Consider the following 17,231-nt stretch of genomic DNA (forward strand, 5'->3'; position numbering starts at 1 on the left):
CTGCTACTATCTTCTCTTCTTGTCGTGCCCACTGCGTCTCGCGTACTTATTCACTTCAATTCACTGGAGGTGAACGACTTCACGGTCATTGGCTCTTCTGTCACGTTGAAAAGCTTCTCGAAGGATCTTCTTAACGTCGGTCATTGGCTCTTCGAATGTAGGCGAGGGTCTTTGATCACATGTGACAATTGAGAAACACGTGAGCCATTCGGGCGATGCCCTGATGGATGAATCGACAATTTCCGCTTCTCTCCTGAACCTGCTATGCTGACTTGCAAGCGCCGTCCGTTGCCACTGCTGTTTTGTCCGCTGTTTCCCAGTGTGTAATTCTTCTAAACTAAACTAAGTTCTTCATTTATTTTCTAATTTATTTACCTATCTTAAGTACCACTCAACATTCCTCCACCCTTCGGAGGAATTCGCCCTCGAATTTACCACTCAACTGTCCTCCACTCTCCACACGGCAAAAGCACTAACACAAGCAATGAAAACTCTCAACTTAGAAGATTACTCACGCTTCACATAGAGTATGTTGAAAATACTTTATCACTACTAAAGCACTGTACGCTCATGAATCACATAGTTCACACATAAATCGTTATAATAAGTGTAACAAATCTTGATGACAATGAATAACAAAAATACGTTTTTCACTTAGAAAATTACATAGCAACACCTGTTTAATCTACCCTATATTAATGCAAGAATATCTATTCTGCAGTATTGTTTATTTTAACATGAGACTGTTTAGTAAAGACTGAAGTACAATAAACAAAATTAATGCACTAATGCTCAAAAGTAACCACTGAAGTACACCAGTTAAGAGTGTGGTATCCAGTTAATAGGGATTTGATGAAGTGGTATATTATTATTTGGCTTATTTTTTCGTCTTAAATAAAAGAAAACTGTACAAAGCAGAAACACCAACACAAAGCTTCCAGATATACCCATTCCTAATATTATAATTTTAGTTTTGTGTTCACTTTTAATTTTAAGACATAACATTGGCATCAATTTTGCCTTGCTGTGAGTTTATGAACACATATAATGACTTCCGAAGGGTTCTGTCAAGGGAGTCATTGAGGTAGGATAGGTTTTGTGTAGCAAATGCTTGCATGGCATTTTCTGAAAAACGATAACAACATGGTTATGGACCTACCAACCTAGTAAAAACAAAAACAAAGAAAAGAAGGAATACATTGTTAACTACAAGATCTACATCTTCCTGCGTTCAACTTCTTTTCTTAAAAAATAAACCATAATCATTTATTAATTATTTACATTTGTGTGTTATCCACAGTCTACTATAATTCAACTAGGACATTCGCACCCTTGGTCGAAGATTGTATGGTGCCATGTCTGTATGTTGTGCTGGCGTGGCCGCTCTTTTTCCTCTTCGGGAACTTCCTCCACCCTTCGGAAAAGCAGATACTATTGTTGAAGGAATTACATCTGGAGTGCCCTTAAAAGGTTTTAAACGACGGGTGGGCAGTTGCAGTTTAACATTGACTGGTGACGTGATCTCAATAGTTTGATAAGGACCTCTGTAGTTTGTTACAAATTTCTTCGTATTTCCTTTCGCAATGTATGGGGTTGACAGCATCACCCACTGACCGATTTTGTAATTCGGATATTTAGCTTGGGCATTACCTAATCTTTCTTGTCGTTCCAAAACCTTTGTATTACATTTTTGAACCTTTTTCCACACATCCTTCATCATTCGACAGAAACCTTTTACTGTTTCTCCGACTTTTCCGTTTTCCTGCCTGATTACATCAAAAGGGGATGGCATTTTTCTCCCATAGACCACTTCATAAGGTGACATGCCAGTTGCTTCATGCGTTTTGGCGTTGTATACCGACACAATTATTGGTAAATACGTATCCCAATTAGAATGTTGTTTGTTAATATAATAACTAAGCATCTTGCCAATTGTCCGATGAACCCTTTCTGTGTGTCCGTTACACTGAGGGTGTAACGGAGTTGTGCGTAATTTATGTATTTTTTGTAAGTGGCATAGCTGTTTCATTAATTCAGACATAAAATTAGATCCCTGATCTGTGATAATAGCTTCAGGTACGCCAAATTTAAGTATCCAGTTGTTAACTAAATCTTGGGCAACTGTATTTGCTTGCTGATCTGGGAGACTCACCATAGCAGGATAGCGTGAAAAGTGATCTGTAATCGTAAGAACATACTTATTACCAGCAGGTGTTTTATGAAATGGACCGTGTAGATCTATTCCACTGATTTGAAATGGACATGTAGCCTCGGGGAGCCTCTGTAAGGGTATTGTTAAACGAGGAAGTTCAGCTCGTTGTGCGCATGCAATGCAATTGCGAACGTACTGCGCCACATCCTGCTTTCTGGTTTGCCACCAAAATCACTCTACTACGCGTCTTTCGGTTGTCCACTGTCCACCGTGTTCTGCAAGGATATGATCATGGGCTGCTGCCATTATTTCTTGTCTAAGGTGTTGGGGAACAACAATTTGCGGTCCAAGTTTTGTTTTACGGCATAATACACCATCATCAAAGAAAATTGTTTTTGAGTTGCGTATTTTTTGCATTCTGTATCCTCATCTTGTGCCTTTCTCCAGTCCTCAGTATCTCGGCCTGTTGCTTCCGAAAGTGCTATTTTCCGACTTAGGCGATCTGAATTCGTGTGTTTTTTGCCTGGTTTATGGATAACTTCGAAATCCATTTCAGAAAGACATAGGGCCCAACGGGTAAGACGACTAGATGGATCCTTTAATCCAAGCAACCAATTTAAAGCAGCGTGGTCTGTAATAACCTTGAATTTCCTACCATACAAGTAGCATTAAAGTATTTGATGCCATAAATAACACTTAACAATTCTTTCTCCATTGTGGAATAATTTCTTTCTGCCATTGTTAGTTGTCTCGAAGCGTAGGCTATGGGGTGTTCCGCGCCATTAATATTCTGACTCAAAACAACTCCTACTGAATGACCACTTGTGTCACAGGATAAAATAAATTCTTTATTATAATCTGGGTAGGCTAATGCTGGACTGTGTGTTAACTTATCTTTAAGGGTTTGAAATGCTGATTCACAATCTTCAGACCAATGAAATTTTGCACCCTTTTTCAATAATTGGGTTAAGGATCGGGCAATTTCAGCAAAATTTTGAACATATTTTCGGTAATACGATGCGAGACCAATGAAACTTTGTATTTCCTTAACGCGTTGTGGTGTTGGGAAATCCTTAACTGCCGAAATTAATCGAGGATCTGTTTTAATTCCTTTTTCACTAATGACATGACCTAGGTATGTAACCTCTGTCAATGCAAAACTACATTTTTCCATATTTAATGTTAATTTAGCTTTTCTAAGTCTTTGAAAAACGTTACGCAGACGCACAGCATGTTCATTAATGTCTTTGGAGAATACAATAATATCGTCTAGATATACACAACACTGCTGAGTTTTGAGTCCTCGCAATATTCCATCGAGTAGTCTTTGAAAAGTTGCTGGTGCATTTTTCAAACCGAAAGGCATTCTTTTAAATTGCCAGTGGCCCCCAGGGGTAGAATATGCTGTTTTATCCTATCTTTAGATGCAACTTCCAATTGATGATATCCGCTACATAAATCAATTGTTGCAAAGTATTTACTGTTACCCAAACTGTCAATGATATCTGTAATGTTTGGAAGAGGATAAACATATGGTGTAGTTTGTTTGTTAAGGTGTCTGTAGTCACAACAAAATCTATATTGTTTTGTACCGTCGGGAGACTTCTTTGGAATAATTACAATATTTGAATTATAAGGCGAATCAGAATATTCTATAATTCCATCTTTTAGATGCTGTTCTAAAAATTCATTTAGTACTGGCTGTAAGTGATGCGGAACTCTATACGGCTTCCTATAAACTGGGGGGCTATTTCCTGTGGGGACCCTATGCTGTGTGATATCTGTTGGTGGCAGTGGACCTTCTGCATTAAATAAATCTTGGAACTCAAAACTGCTTCTATCGTGTCTCTATCCTTTCCTTGCAAATGCTCAATCTTCTGGCGTAATGCGGTTTTATAGGCGTCTGGTTTCTGACCATCATCAATATCTGACCAAATGAAATCTTCTTCTTCAAAAGTACTGACTGTAGCTACTAATATTCCCTTATGCAACTCTTTGTTCTCCACTCCGAAATTGTCAATATGTACTGGAACTTTTCTTTCTCCCTCAACGTCTTGAACGCGTACAACACTTCTACGTACAAAACAATGTGATACATCTAATTCCTTATTTACCTCTAATGGCTCTATGAGACACACTGTATCTGTAGGCACCTCGGGGTCAACGGTCATCCAGAAAAGTTTTCCTGAGCCAAATGATATCTTATCCCGTGAATCAACCTTCAAGGACGTTGCACGCACTATAGTTGATTGCGCCTTCCGGTTGGGGAAATCTTGCGGCAGCGGGCCCTTTGCAGCGGTGTCACCTAGCTGAAACACTATTCCGCTAAGTTCTACAGTTTTCTGTCTGAGGTCGATTTTAGCGTGATGTTTATTCAGGAAATCCAGTCCTAGGATCGCGTCGTACCCGTCAGTTACCTTTGTTACCACTCCTACATCTTCTTGAAATTGTACACTGTGAACATAGAAAATCAATTATGTACATTCTAACGACTTCACTGTACCTCTTCCTACCCCACTCAATCTATACTTTGGAGGGTCATATTTCTTTTCTCCAATGCATTCATTACTCACGTTTGCGCCTGTATCCACCAGTATCCTTGCCTCTTTATCCTGTATGGCAGCAGATAACCAGCATTCCGCCTTCACATTCGCCTTAATGGCATGAAATTTTATTGGGAACGCCTGGCGGCGGCTCCAGCATTCCCGTTTGAGTTTAACTGCTTTATATTTCCAAAAACTTTCTTAGACCTGCATTCCTTGTATGTGTGACCTATTCTTTGACAATTAGTGCATTGAGGTTATCTGCAGTTTTTTGCTATATGTCCCTGTCGATCGCACCTAAAACATCGTACTCCTGCTGAAAATACATTTCGCTTCTCCTTTTATCTGGTGGCAATGTCTATTTCTTCGAAAGCCGTCGCCACAGATACAGCTTCCGCTACGTTTTTAGGAAACTCTGCCCTGACACGACGGGACGTTTCGGGAGGTAACCCACGTAAAAATGTATCCAGAACTCTATCTTCTGCCTCTTGTAAAATAATTTTATTTGCTTCATCGCTAGTTGTCAGCTGATAGGTGTTAATATTAACTTTTCTAATCCGATCTACAAAGCTTTCTAACGACTCGTTTTGCCTCTGAGTGATAGTGTTTAATTTTTCCCTATAAAATCTACAGCTGTTCTATTTTTGAAAACGTTTAAGTAATCCTTTCTTCAATTCCTCAAATGTTGGAGCATTCCGTAATTCTTCGTGGTATAATACGTGTGCTTTAGCCTCTCCTATCAATCTTAACTTTTTCATTTGTAAGAGCTGTTCATCTGACCATGATCCTAACTTTGCAGCTGCTACTAAATCATCAAAAAAGGGTGTCATGTCTTCCCCAGGTTTACCTGAAAAAGGAGTTACCAAGGCTGCTGCTGAGGAATCTAGGGTGGGAGGGATTGAACTGGTTTGCCTAGCCTCACTCAACTGTTTAAATAATGTATTATTACCATTTTTAAGCTGTGCTATCTGATTAACTAAGCTCTGAATAGCTTCCTCAGTAGAAACCGCTTGTGATGCTGACTCTGACTTTGTACGATTACGTGTCATCATTTTACAAAATATTAGTTACACAATCTTACTACACTGAATGAAAGAGATATTTAAATATTTTCGACAAACTCTTAAAATTATGAGAGAGAATACACTTCTAAATGAAGAAAATATTACGACTGCTATGCACACCCCTATCCTTTCACACATTAAACGGTACTAACTGTGGACCTTTAGTGACTGTCATTCACACCTCATATTGAGCCAAGGGTTTTTTCTCTGACACCAAATGTAATAGTTCTGACACTAAATGTAACTGGGTTTTCTCTTTTGATGCTAGTAAATTGTCAGGATGAGCATTACTGCAATAGGCATTTAATTCTAAAGCATCATGTCAGGGTTCAAATACTAAAATTTTTCTCTCTTAACAACATGTGGGCAGGGGGGGCATCTTCCTTGGCTCGGGTATGAGGTAGAATTAAACAGCATTTTTACATAAGATAACTTTTATTGCAAGTTTCGTACAACTGTTTCCTTACTCGGTGTACTGGCTCGGAGAGCGGCAGCTGTGTCGTTTGCGAAACCTTCTGCTGCGGCAGCGGCGGCGTCTGATTACGCCTGGCGGTGTGTGTCTCGTATCGCCGTCTCGCCCAGTTGACTGGAGACGCGCATCGTGCTGTGGTCCGTTTAGTTATTCAGAAAGAGGTCGTGAATCGGACGGTGGTACCTTGGATGTGGCGTCCCAGTGTTTCTCTTCTCCAAGCGGCCGCATGTGTTGTGCGTCGGCCAGCGGAGCGGCGCGGCGGGGGAAGGCCAGTGTCCCGGACTCGCTTCTTGCATGGCGGTCTTCAGCACCGAAACTGACTGAAAACTACTGCTACTATCTTCTCTTCTTGTCGGGACCACTGCGTCTCGCGTACTTATTCACTTCAGTTCACTGGAGGTGAACGACTTCACGGTCATTGGCTCTTCTGTCACGTTGAAAAGCTTCTCGAAGGATCTTCTTAACGTCGGTCATTGGCTCTTCGAATGTAGTCTATGATCACATGTGACAATTGAGAAACACGTGAGCCGTTCGGGCGATGCATTGACGGATGAATCGACAGTTTCCGCTTCTCTCCTGAACGTGCTATGCTGACTTGCAAGCGCCGTCCGTTGCCACTGCTGTTTTGTCCGCTGTTTCCCAGTGTGTAATTCTTCTAAACTAAACTAAGTTTTTCATTTATTTTCTAATTTATTTACCTATCTGAAGTACTACTCAACACTTTATTAAGGTACTCTTTGCTGTAAGGGTTGACAATGTAAGGTGTCTTACAATACCTGTTATGTTCTCTTGTTAACAATTGTCACACGTAACTGTGTCTAACTGGAATTTTATTTCCGTTCCTCCCACTTTCAGAAGTTTCGCAGGAATATCGTTTATTCACAGGTGTTTCTTGGTTCTTAGTTTTCTGAGAGATGATATTCTTGTAAAAAGAATTAAACATCTATCAGCGTTGAATCAAGCAATATAACTGCAGTAAATGAATAATTTGACATTATATTTAAAGCCCCTCGATGACCATATAATTTAGACATTTTCGATGTTTAGTATGAACTAGTGTGTCAATGAAAACACTCCTTCCTTGGGTAGTTGATTCCCACACATTTCGCAGTCGAAAACGCCAGGTTACTGAGCGATAAGCAGCAAAATGACACTCTTGACAGCCTTTGACGCTCTGACGCCCGCAGGTGTTTCAACCCATTCCTAAGGACATCGTTATGCTGCATCCCCATTGTACTTGATCTGACCCCTTTGAAGAGCAACACGACCTCATTTTTTTCTCTCGTGCACAGGTTGGAAGCACTAGGGAACAATCAAAATTATTTGCGGAAATTTGAACGTGATATAGTGCAGCAAAGAGTGTTTATGCACTTTAAGCCCTGTTCTACGCCTCTCATGGCGTTATCTCAGAGACTGGCACAAGTGTGAATTAAAAAGCAAAGGACTGCTCTAAGACCCCTTCAGTTTGGCAACATCTTCGGTGGCGCTTGCGCACCTTCATTGAGAATCTGAATAGTGTACCTCTACAAAGACAGCCTGTGAAGTTGCCCTATGCGCCTGCAGGCAGGTATCTGGAACAGGGCGGTGTCAAGACGTTGCCTGCCTACAGGCACCTAGCACTAGGTACTTCTTCACACTGTCAAAATTCCGGCTATATGAGTCACCCAATCCACAGCCCATAATAGCGACTAAGGTTGCACTGTGATGTGATCTTGTTGCATTTAGAGGCAGTTGAAAGCTTCTTTGCCCATTTATTGCTATTATGTTGATGATATTAACGCCTCTCTGACACACGATTACTGGGCGTTCTCATCGATATTTATACCGAGATCTGTTTATGATGATCCTCACCTGTTCACTGGTTGGTCATTTATTCTGATTGTTGGCTTTTAAAGTCTTGCTAACATTCTCTAATATGTAAACTGTTTTGTGTGCAGCTGTTGGAAATTTGTTTCCTATCAACGAATTACTTAGTCTTGCAAAAACATCCCTACTAATTACCTCTAATTTAGCTCCTACTATCAGATACTATACAAGTATTTACTGTATCGTCTGCGTAGGTGATGCAGCCTCTACTATTTGTTATGCTCTGGAACTGGCTCATTAGTGACAACAAGCAGAAACTTGTGGGTGGCTTTTGGTGACGTTTTCACAATTTCGAGGGATTCCAGTCTCGCTGCCTCTTAGGACGTTACAGACCTTTGGGACAGCCCATCTGCTTCAGTCTCCTGAATGTGTAGGCAACCATAAATTACAGATATCCCCAGCTTTATAAGTCATTATGAAAACAATGTAATTGTCTGAGGTATTAGTGATATTCATTGCACGATTTACCGAATCCTTGGTGTACTTCCTTTTCCTGACACTATAATGCAGGAGCTTATGCCTGATATCTGTCTACGATGGCTAAGAAGGCGGCACTTAACGTTTCTGTGTACTTTGTCTGAGTATTTAGGAAACGAATTACGCACTGTGATTTAAAGCTCACAACACCAAGTGGGTGGGGTGGGGGGGGGGGGGTTATCTAGTAGGTTTATTTTTTAGTTCTTAATATTTAGAGGAGGTATTTGTTGTTATTAATGAATTCTGTCAAATTCCATATATGTTTTAAATATTTCAGTTCAGTTAACACAAAAATTTAAGTCAAGAGTTGTAGATGTCAGTTTTCCCAATGAAAGTCGAAGTCAGTATTTCCAAGTTCTGAGCGGTACTTACTTGTAAGTACCTCTTTGAAAATTACGTTTAGAGTAAAAGTCATCAACACTGAAAGAAATGTGCGATTCTTATATTTCTTGCATTGGTTAGAAAGTCAGAAATATACATTATCGAAGGTGCTTTGATATTGCTAAGAGTGTTTTATTAGGTATTGTCCAATTCTGGACCCTAATTACACATATTTACCTCTTCAAAAGAGTGTTGTTAATATAAATTTAATTTTTTATGATGGGCACGAACTACCTTCTTGCCCCTCCCACCACCCCCACCCACACACCTTGGAAAATCACGTTATATAAAATTTCTTGGTATTGTTACGGATAGTTGTTTGTCATCTCGCAAATGATACTAGAGATTTTTCAGATTCTGGTTGCTTCTACCTGCAAAGGAAATTACATATGATGAAATCTGCTCCACTAGCAGATGCAACACTTGTGCCATAATTATACAACCTCTGTTGATTTCTCCTTTTTTAAATTTTATTCCTGTCCAGGCCTATGCGCTTCTGGGCAAATCTAATCAAAACATCATTATTCACACGCTGGTCTGCAGTCATAATACCTCTACATTGTCTCATGGTCAATAACACAGTGGCTCTTGTTTGGTGTGGTAGTTCTTTATACTGTTGTTTGACTGTTCAATAGAAACTCAGCTTAGAATCTCGTCACCTGCCGTGTTGTCCATTTCTGTGAGGTGAAACATCAGGGAATTTTAAAAACCTTTGGCTATCTAACAAGTATTGGGATCGCCTTCTCGTGTGCCATCTGCAAAATTTGCACAAACTTATTGTCTGTGCTTTAAACATCTGACCCGAATCGTTGCAATGATAATATCTTACTTTATGTAAATTGCATACTCACTTGGGCTGCATGTTAGTGTCTAAGTCAGTACCTATATCTGTTATTGTAAACTAATTAAGATTACAGTCAGTTGTAAGTCCATCACACACCTCCCACTCTCAATGTGGTCTCTGAACTTTTAGCTTGCAAGGCTCATATTTATATTTGGTTCTGCACAAGCTCCATTTCCTAAAGTCAGAAGATAGATTGGCCTATTCATGTCGTGAAGGCCCAGTGTCCAGATATCAAAGCCTTTACTAATTTTCGGTCGACACTGTTTTGCCTGTGGCTCATACAAGTATAGAGATTGCGGTGCAGGGAGAAAGGGCTGCTGAGTGTCGCCGTGTTCCAGAGTCATCCACAATGGAACCCACCCAGGTGGTTATGGAGACCACAGCCGTGGACCTGGGCGCCCTTCTGGACGCAGGGGACGGCGCAGTCGTCATACTGGTGGCGGGCGGCACCCGTCTCGTGGCGCACAGGGCCGTGTTGGCCGATAGAAGTCCCGTGTTTGGCGGCATGTTTCGCCACGACACACTGGAAGCCAACACCGGTGAGGTCGCAGTCCCGGACGTGGAGGGCCCGGTGCTGCGCCAGCTGGTCGCCTACCTCTACACCCTCCAGGCCCCTCAGCTGCCCAGCCTGGCCCCGCACCTGCTGGCAGCCGCTGATAAATACGGCGTGTCGGCCCTGAAGGCTCGGTGCGAGCAGCTCATGGCCGCTCAGCTGTCCGTCGAGACTGCGGCGGCTGCAGCAGTTCTGGCGATCAGGCACTCCTGCACCAGCCTCAGGCAGGCCGCCGTTAACTTCATAAAGGCCAACGTCGGCCAGATTATGACCACGCGGGGCTGGGCTGACGCAGTGCGCACTCAGCCAGAAGAAGTGGTCACACTGAGTCACCTGCTCGCGAGTTCTCCAGCAGAAGCCAGGTAAACATGTGACAGACCACTTGTCTGTGTTGAATATTTCTAAGTACTTTTGTATTTCCGAGTCAATAATTATACTTAGTGTGCAAATTTTCTAGAACAAAGAGGAAAACAATATCACAACACCAAAAGCAAATTAATGTAGAGCAATGAAATACTGGGAACACATTTGTCTAGGTAACATATGTAACTGATTAACATCACAGGTTAATGTAAGCTGCAGATTTCTCATTGCAAATGTGACATACTGGCACACTACTAAGCGGAGTAACCATCATGATGTTGAATGCAAGCATGCAAATGTTAATGGATTCTGTTGTACAGGTACCCGATGTCAATTTACGTGATGGTGTTCCATGCCTGTTTCACTTGGTCGGCCAATGCTGTGACAGTTAATGCTGTTTGTGGATGATGCTGCAGTTATCATCCAGTGATGTCCCATATGTGCCCGACTGGAGACACGGTGATCGAGCAGATCAAGGCAACATGTTGACACTCAGTAGAGCATGTTGTATTACAACAGCTGTTGTGTATGCGAGTGTTATCCTGTTGAAAAAGACCTCCTGCATTGCTGTTCATGAGTGGCAGCACAACAGGTCAAATCAAAAGACTGACACAGTTACAGTCAGGGTCCATGGGATAACAACGATGGCGCTCCTGTTCTCACAGAAAATTGCATCAAAGACCATAACTCCAGCTGTAGGTCCAATGCGTGTAGCATGCAGACAGGTTGGCTTCAGGACCTCAACTGGCCTTCTCCTGAACACCAAACCGCCATCACTGGTACAGAGGCAGAACCAGCTCCCATCAGAAAACATGACAGACCTCAACTCTGCCCACCAATCGGCTCTTGCTTGATCCCACTGTAGTCGCAAATGGCGGTGGTCTGGGGTGAGTGGAATCACGCTACAGGGCGCCTGGCTCGGAGCTATCCTTGTTGTAAACAATTTCTAACATTTCGTTGCCTCACTGTGGTGCCATCTGTGCTCAAATTGTTGCTGAAGATGCGGTACGTTAATGGCATCTTCGTCCCAATGAACTCGCCCGTCCAATCTCAAAGGTAACTAACGCTCACGATCGTTATAGTCCCCATATAAAGCAAACCTGATTTGCATCCTTATAGTGGCGCTACTGGCGCCACTCTTATGCGACAGGTATGAAATCTGAATGGAGTAATCATTCAGGTGTAGAAACACGCCTACTAACTTTCGTTTATGTAGCTCAGCTTGGTACTGCAATTTCCTCTCCATTAGTGTAGATGATCACTGATATCCATTTTCTGGAGTCTCTTGATGTTTTCCTCAAGTTTATGTAACAGCTTCATCTAATACTTTGCCGGCCGGAGTGGCCGTGCGGTTCTAGGCGCTACAGTCTGGCGCCGCGCGGCCGCTATGGTCGCAGGTTCGAATCCTGCCTCGGGCATGGATGTGTGTCCTGTCCTTAGGTTAGTTAGGTTTAAGTAGTTCGAAGTTCTAGGGGACTGATGACCTCAGAAGTTAAGTCCCATAGTGCTCAGAGCCATTTGAACCATTTTAATACTTTAACTGAACTGCGGTCATTAACAGGTCAGGTAGCTAACGAAAATCAAGGAAAAGACAAAATTTTCACAGCTTTATAAATTTTGTTGACCTCACCTGCAACGATCAGTTGTATTAAATTCTATGTGTGGAACAAGCAGTCATTTAGATTCCAGTATCAAGCCTCTGAACAAAACGTACATTGAGTCAGTGTCGTCGTAACTGCCGCCTGCTTCACGTCTGCTGTGCAGCGAGCTACCATAATTTAAGTATCAACTGTATTTTTCTTACTTGTCACTTCTTCTTCCGTGTGTTTTTCCTTTTAGGAAGCTTCAATTGTCGAGTGCTATTAATAGTTCCATAGATTTCGTGTTTGTTTTGAATTCAGTCAGAGAGAGTCCCTTTAGTCAGCCATAGTCAGTGTCAGTGTCGTCGTAACTGCCGCCTGCTTCACGTCTGTTGTGCAGCGAGCTACCATAATTTAAGTATCAACTGTATTTTTCTTACTTGTCACTTCTTCTTCCGTGTGTTTTTCCTTTTAGGAAGCTTCAATTGTCGAGTGCTATTAATAGTTCCATAGATTTCGTGTTTGTTTTGAATTCAGTCAGAGAGAGTCCCTTTAGTCAGCCATAGTCAGTGTCAGTGTCGTCGTAACTGCCGCCTGCTTCACGTCTGCTGTGCAGCGAGCTACCATAATTTAAGTATCAACTGTATTTTTCTTACTTGTCACTTCTTCTTCCGTGTGTTTTTGCTTTTAGGAAGCTTTAATTGTCGAGTGCTATTAATAGTTCCATAGATTTCGTGTTTGGTTTGAATACAGTCAGAGAGAGTCCCTTTAGTCAGCCATAGTGCCAGTAGTGTCAGTGTTTGTTTTCAATACAATCCAGAGACAGGTAGTGCTATTTTCATTGTTTTCTACAAGAAGTGGCTAGCAACCACAGTTTAGTGAATAAACGGCCGCCTTTAGTGAATTAGCAGTCTAGTTAAAGGTTGATTAACTCTCTTCAGTAAATTGATTCCTTAGGATGGATAGGATGTGTGACTGCTGTGTACGGACGCGGGAGGAGCTGGCCACTGTTCGCGAACAGCTGAGCGTGTTGATGGCCGCGGTCAGCCGTCTTCAGGCTGCTGCCTCGGAGTGTAGCGGCAGTGGGGAGTCTGGTGCGTCGCAAGGTACACCCCAGGTGTTACATGCTTCACCCACTGTCCCTGCTGACGAGACATCTTCGCGGGTACCGGGCGCGGTTGGGCCACCCTCTCCCCAAGGGGAGTGGCGGGTTCAGCGGCGTTCGCGGCGCACGAGGCGGAAGGTCAATGTGGAGGCTGGCCGTGTGGCATCGCCCGCTCTGCCTGTGAGGGGACATGTGGCTGCTCCTTCAGCAAGGTCCGAGCAGGCACACGGGGGGAGGGATTTATTAGTTATTGGGAGCTCCAACGTTAGGTGGGTGATGGAGCCCCTTAGGGAAATAGCGAGAAGGTCGGGGAAGAAGGCCAGTGTTCACTCTGTCTGCTTGCCGGGGGGTCTCATCCGAGATGTGGAGGAGGCCCTACCGGCGGCGATAGAGAGTACTGGGTGCACCCGACTGCAAATTGTTGCTCATGTCGGCACCAATGATTCCTGCCGTCTGGGTTCAGAGGTCATCCTCAGTTCGTACAGGCGGTTGGCGGAATTGGTGAAGGCGGAAAGCCTCGCTCGCGGGGTGGAATCAGAGCTAACTATTTGTAGTATCGTTCCCAGAACCGATCGCGGTCCTCTGGTTTGGAGCCGAGTGGAAGGCTTAAACCAGAGGCTCAGACGATTCTGCGGAGATCTGGGGTGCAAATTTCTCGACCTCCGCTATCGGGTGGAGAAATGTAGGGTCCCCTTGAATAGGTCAGGCGTGCACTACACGCCGGAAGCGGCTACAAGGGTAGCGGAGTACGTGTGGAGTGCACATGGGGGTTTTTTAGGTTAGAGAATCCCCTCCCTAGGCCCAACAAGACGCCTCCTGAGACGCGGCAAGATAGGAGTAGGCGAAATGCAACAGGGAATAACAATATTAATGTGCTAATAGTAAACTGCAGGAGCGTCTATAGAAAGGTCCCAGAACTGCTCTCGTTAATAAACGATCACAACGCCCATATAGTACTAGGGACAGAAAGTTGGCTGAAACCAGACGTAAACAGTAACGAAATCCTAAACTCAGATTGGAATGTATACCGCAGAGACAGGCTGAACAGTGAAGGGGGAGGCGTGTTTATAGCGGTAAGAAGTGCAATAGTATCGAAGGAAATTGACGGAGATCCGAAATGTGAAATGATTTGGGTGAAGGTCGCGGTTAAAGCAGGCTCAGACATGGTAATTGGATGTCTCTATAGGCCCCCTGGCTCAGCAGCTGTTGTGGCTGAGCACCTGAAGGATAATTTGGAAAATATTTCGAGTAGATTTCCGCACCATGTTATAGTTCTGGGTGGAGATTTTAATTTGCCGGATATAGACTGTGAGACTCAGACGTTCATAACGGGTGGCAGGGACAAAGAATCCAGTGAAATTTTTTTAAGTGCTTTATCTGAAAACTACCTTGAGCAGTTAAACAGAGAACCGACTCGTGGCGATAACATATTAGACCTTCTGGTGTCAAACAGACCCGAACTATTTGAAAAAGTTAACGCAGAACAGGGAATCAGTGATCATAAAGCGGTTACGGCATCGATGATTTCAGCCGTAAATAGGAATATTAAAAAGGGTAGGAAGATTTTTCTGTTTAGAAAAAGTGACAAAAAGCAGATTTCAGAGTACCTGTTCGCTCAACACAAAAGTTTTGTCTCAAGTACTGATAGTGTTGAGGATCAGTGGACAAAGTTCAAAACCATCGTACAATATGCGTTAGATGAGTATGTGCCAAGCAAGATCGTAAGAGATGGAAAAGAGCCACCGTGGTTCAACAACCGAGTTAGAAAACTGCTGCGGAAGCAAAGGGAACTTCACAGCAAACATAAACATAGCCAAAGCCTTGCAGACAAACAAAAATTACGCGAAGCGAAATGTAGTGTGAAGAGAGCTATGCGAGAGGCGTTCAATGAATTCGAAAGTAAAGTTCTATGTACTGACTTGGCAGAAAATCCTAAGAAATTTTGGTCTTATGTCAAAGCGGTAGGTGGATCAAAACAAAATGTCCAGACACTCTGTGACCAAAATGGTACTGAAACAGAGGATGACAGACTAAAGGCCGAAATACTAAATGTCTTTTTCCAAAGTTGTTTCACAGAGGAAGATTGCACTGTAGTTCCTTCTCTAGATTGTCGCACAGATGACAAAATGGTAGATATCGAAATAGACGACAGAGGGATAGAGAAACAATTAAAATCGCTCAAAAGAGGAAAGGCCTCTGGACCTGACGGGATAACAGTTCAATTTTACACAGAGTACGCGAAGGAACTTGCCCCCCTTCTTGCAGCGGTGTACCGTAGGTCTCTAGAAGAGCGTAGCGTTCCAAAGGATTGGAAAAGGGCACAGGTCATCCCCGTTTTCAAGAAGGGACGTCGAACAGATGTGCAGAACTATAGACCTATATCTTTAACGTCGATCAGTTGTAGAATTTTGGAACACGTATTGTGTTCGAGTATAATGACTTTTCTGGAGACTAGAAATCTACTCTGTAGGAATCAGCATGGGTTTCGAAAAAGACGGTCATGTGAAACCCAGCTCGCGCTATTCGTCCACGAGATTCAGAGGGCCATAGACACGGGTTCACAGGTAGATGCCGTGTTTCTTGACTTCCGCAAGGCGTTCGATACAGTTCCCCACAGTCGTTTATTGAACAAAGTAAGAGCATATGGACTATCAGACCAATTGTGTGATTGGATTGAGGAGTTCCTAGATAACAGGACGCAGCATGTTATTCTCAATGGAGAGAAGTCTTCCGAAGTAAGAGTAATTTCAGGTGTGCCGCAGGGGAGTGTTATAGGACCGTTGCTATTCACAATATACATGGATGGCCTGGTGGATGACGTCGGAAGTTCACTGAGGCTTTTTGCAGATGATGCTGTGGTGTATCGAGAGGTTGTAACAATGGAGAATTGTACTGAAATGCAGGAGGATCTGCAGCGGATTGACGCATGGTGCAGGGAATGGCAACTGAATCTCAATGTAGACAAGTGTAATGTGCTGCGAATACACAGAAAGATAGATCCTTTATCATTTAGCTACAAAATAGCAGGTCAGCAACTGGAAGCAGTTAATACCATAAATTATCTGGGAGTACGCATTAGGAGTGATTTAAAATGGAATGATCATATAATGTTGATTGTCGGTAAAGCAGATGCCAGACTGAGATTCATTGGAAGAATCCTAAGGAAATGCAATTCGAAAACAAAGGAAGTAGGTTACAGTACGCTTGTTCGCCCACTGCTTGAATACTGCTCAGCAGTGTGGGATCCGTACCAGATAGGGTTGATACAAGACATAGAGAAGATCCAACGGAGAGCAGCGCGCTTCGTTACAGGATCATTTAGTAATCGCGAAAGCGTTACGGAGATGATAGATAAACTCCAGTGGAAGACTCTGCAGGAGAGACGCTCAGTAGCTCGGTACGGGCTTTTGTCAAAGTTTCGAGAACATACCTTCACCGAAGAGTCAAGCTGTATATTGCTCCCTCCTACGTATATCTCGCGAAGAGACCATGAGGATAAAATCAGAGAGATTAGAGCCCACACAGAGGCATACCGACAATCCTTCTTTCCACGAACAATACGAGACTGGAATAGAAGGGAGAACCGATAGAGGTACTGAAGGTACCCTCCGCCACACACCGTCAGGTGGCTTGCGGAGTATGGATGTAGATGTAGATGTAGATGTAGACTATGGACGGAACAGCAACCATTGTAGTGATGGACACAACTACGTGCAGCTCAACCCAGAAACCGACACCAGGTCATGAAAGTGTGTGTCCTGTACAGGGTCACTATTAACCCGTTGATGCAAAAGAATCTTTATTTAGTTGACTGCATCTGCTGCTGCCGAC

At 43.1% G+C, this 17,231-nt stretch overlaps 1 protein-coding gene across 1 annotated transcript in view; it reads left to right on the plus strand.

Annotated features, from left to right (window-relative positions):
- The window catches only part of LOC126101533 (uncharacterized), a 760,565-nt gene that overhangs the window by 525,557 nt on the left and 217,777 nt on the right, over positions 1 to 17,231 (plus strand). Inside the window, exon 6 of the mRNA XM_049912174.1 lies at positions 10,138 to 10,714. Coding sequence (XP_049768131.1) covers positions 10,138 to 10,714 — 577 coding nt within the window. The remainder of the gene's footprint in view (positions 1 to 10,137; positions 10,715 to 17,231) is intronic.

Source organism: Schistocerca cancellata, chromosome 9, assembly GCF_023864275.1.
Source record: "Schistocerca cancellata isolate TAMUIC-IGC-003103 chromosome 9, iqSchCanc2.1, whole genome shotgun sequence".
In the NCBI taxonomy this organism is placed as follows: Eukaryota; Metazoa; Arthropoda; class Insecta; order Orthoptera; family Acrididae; genus Schistocerca; species Schistocerca cancellata.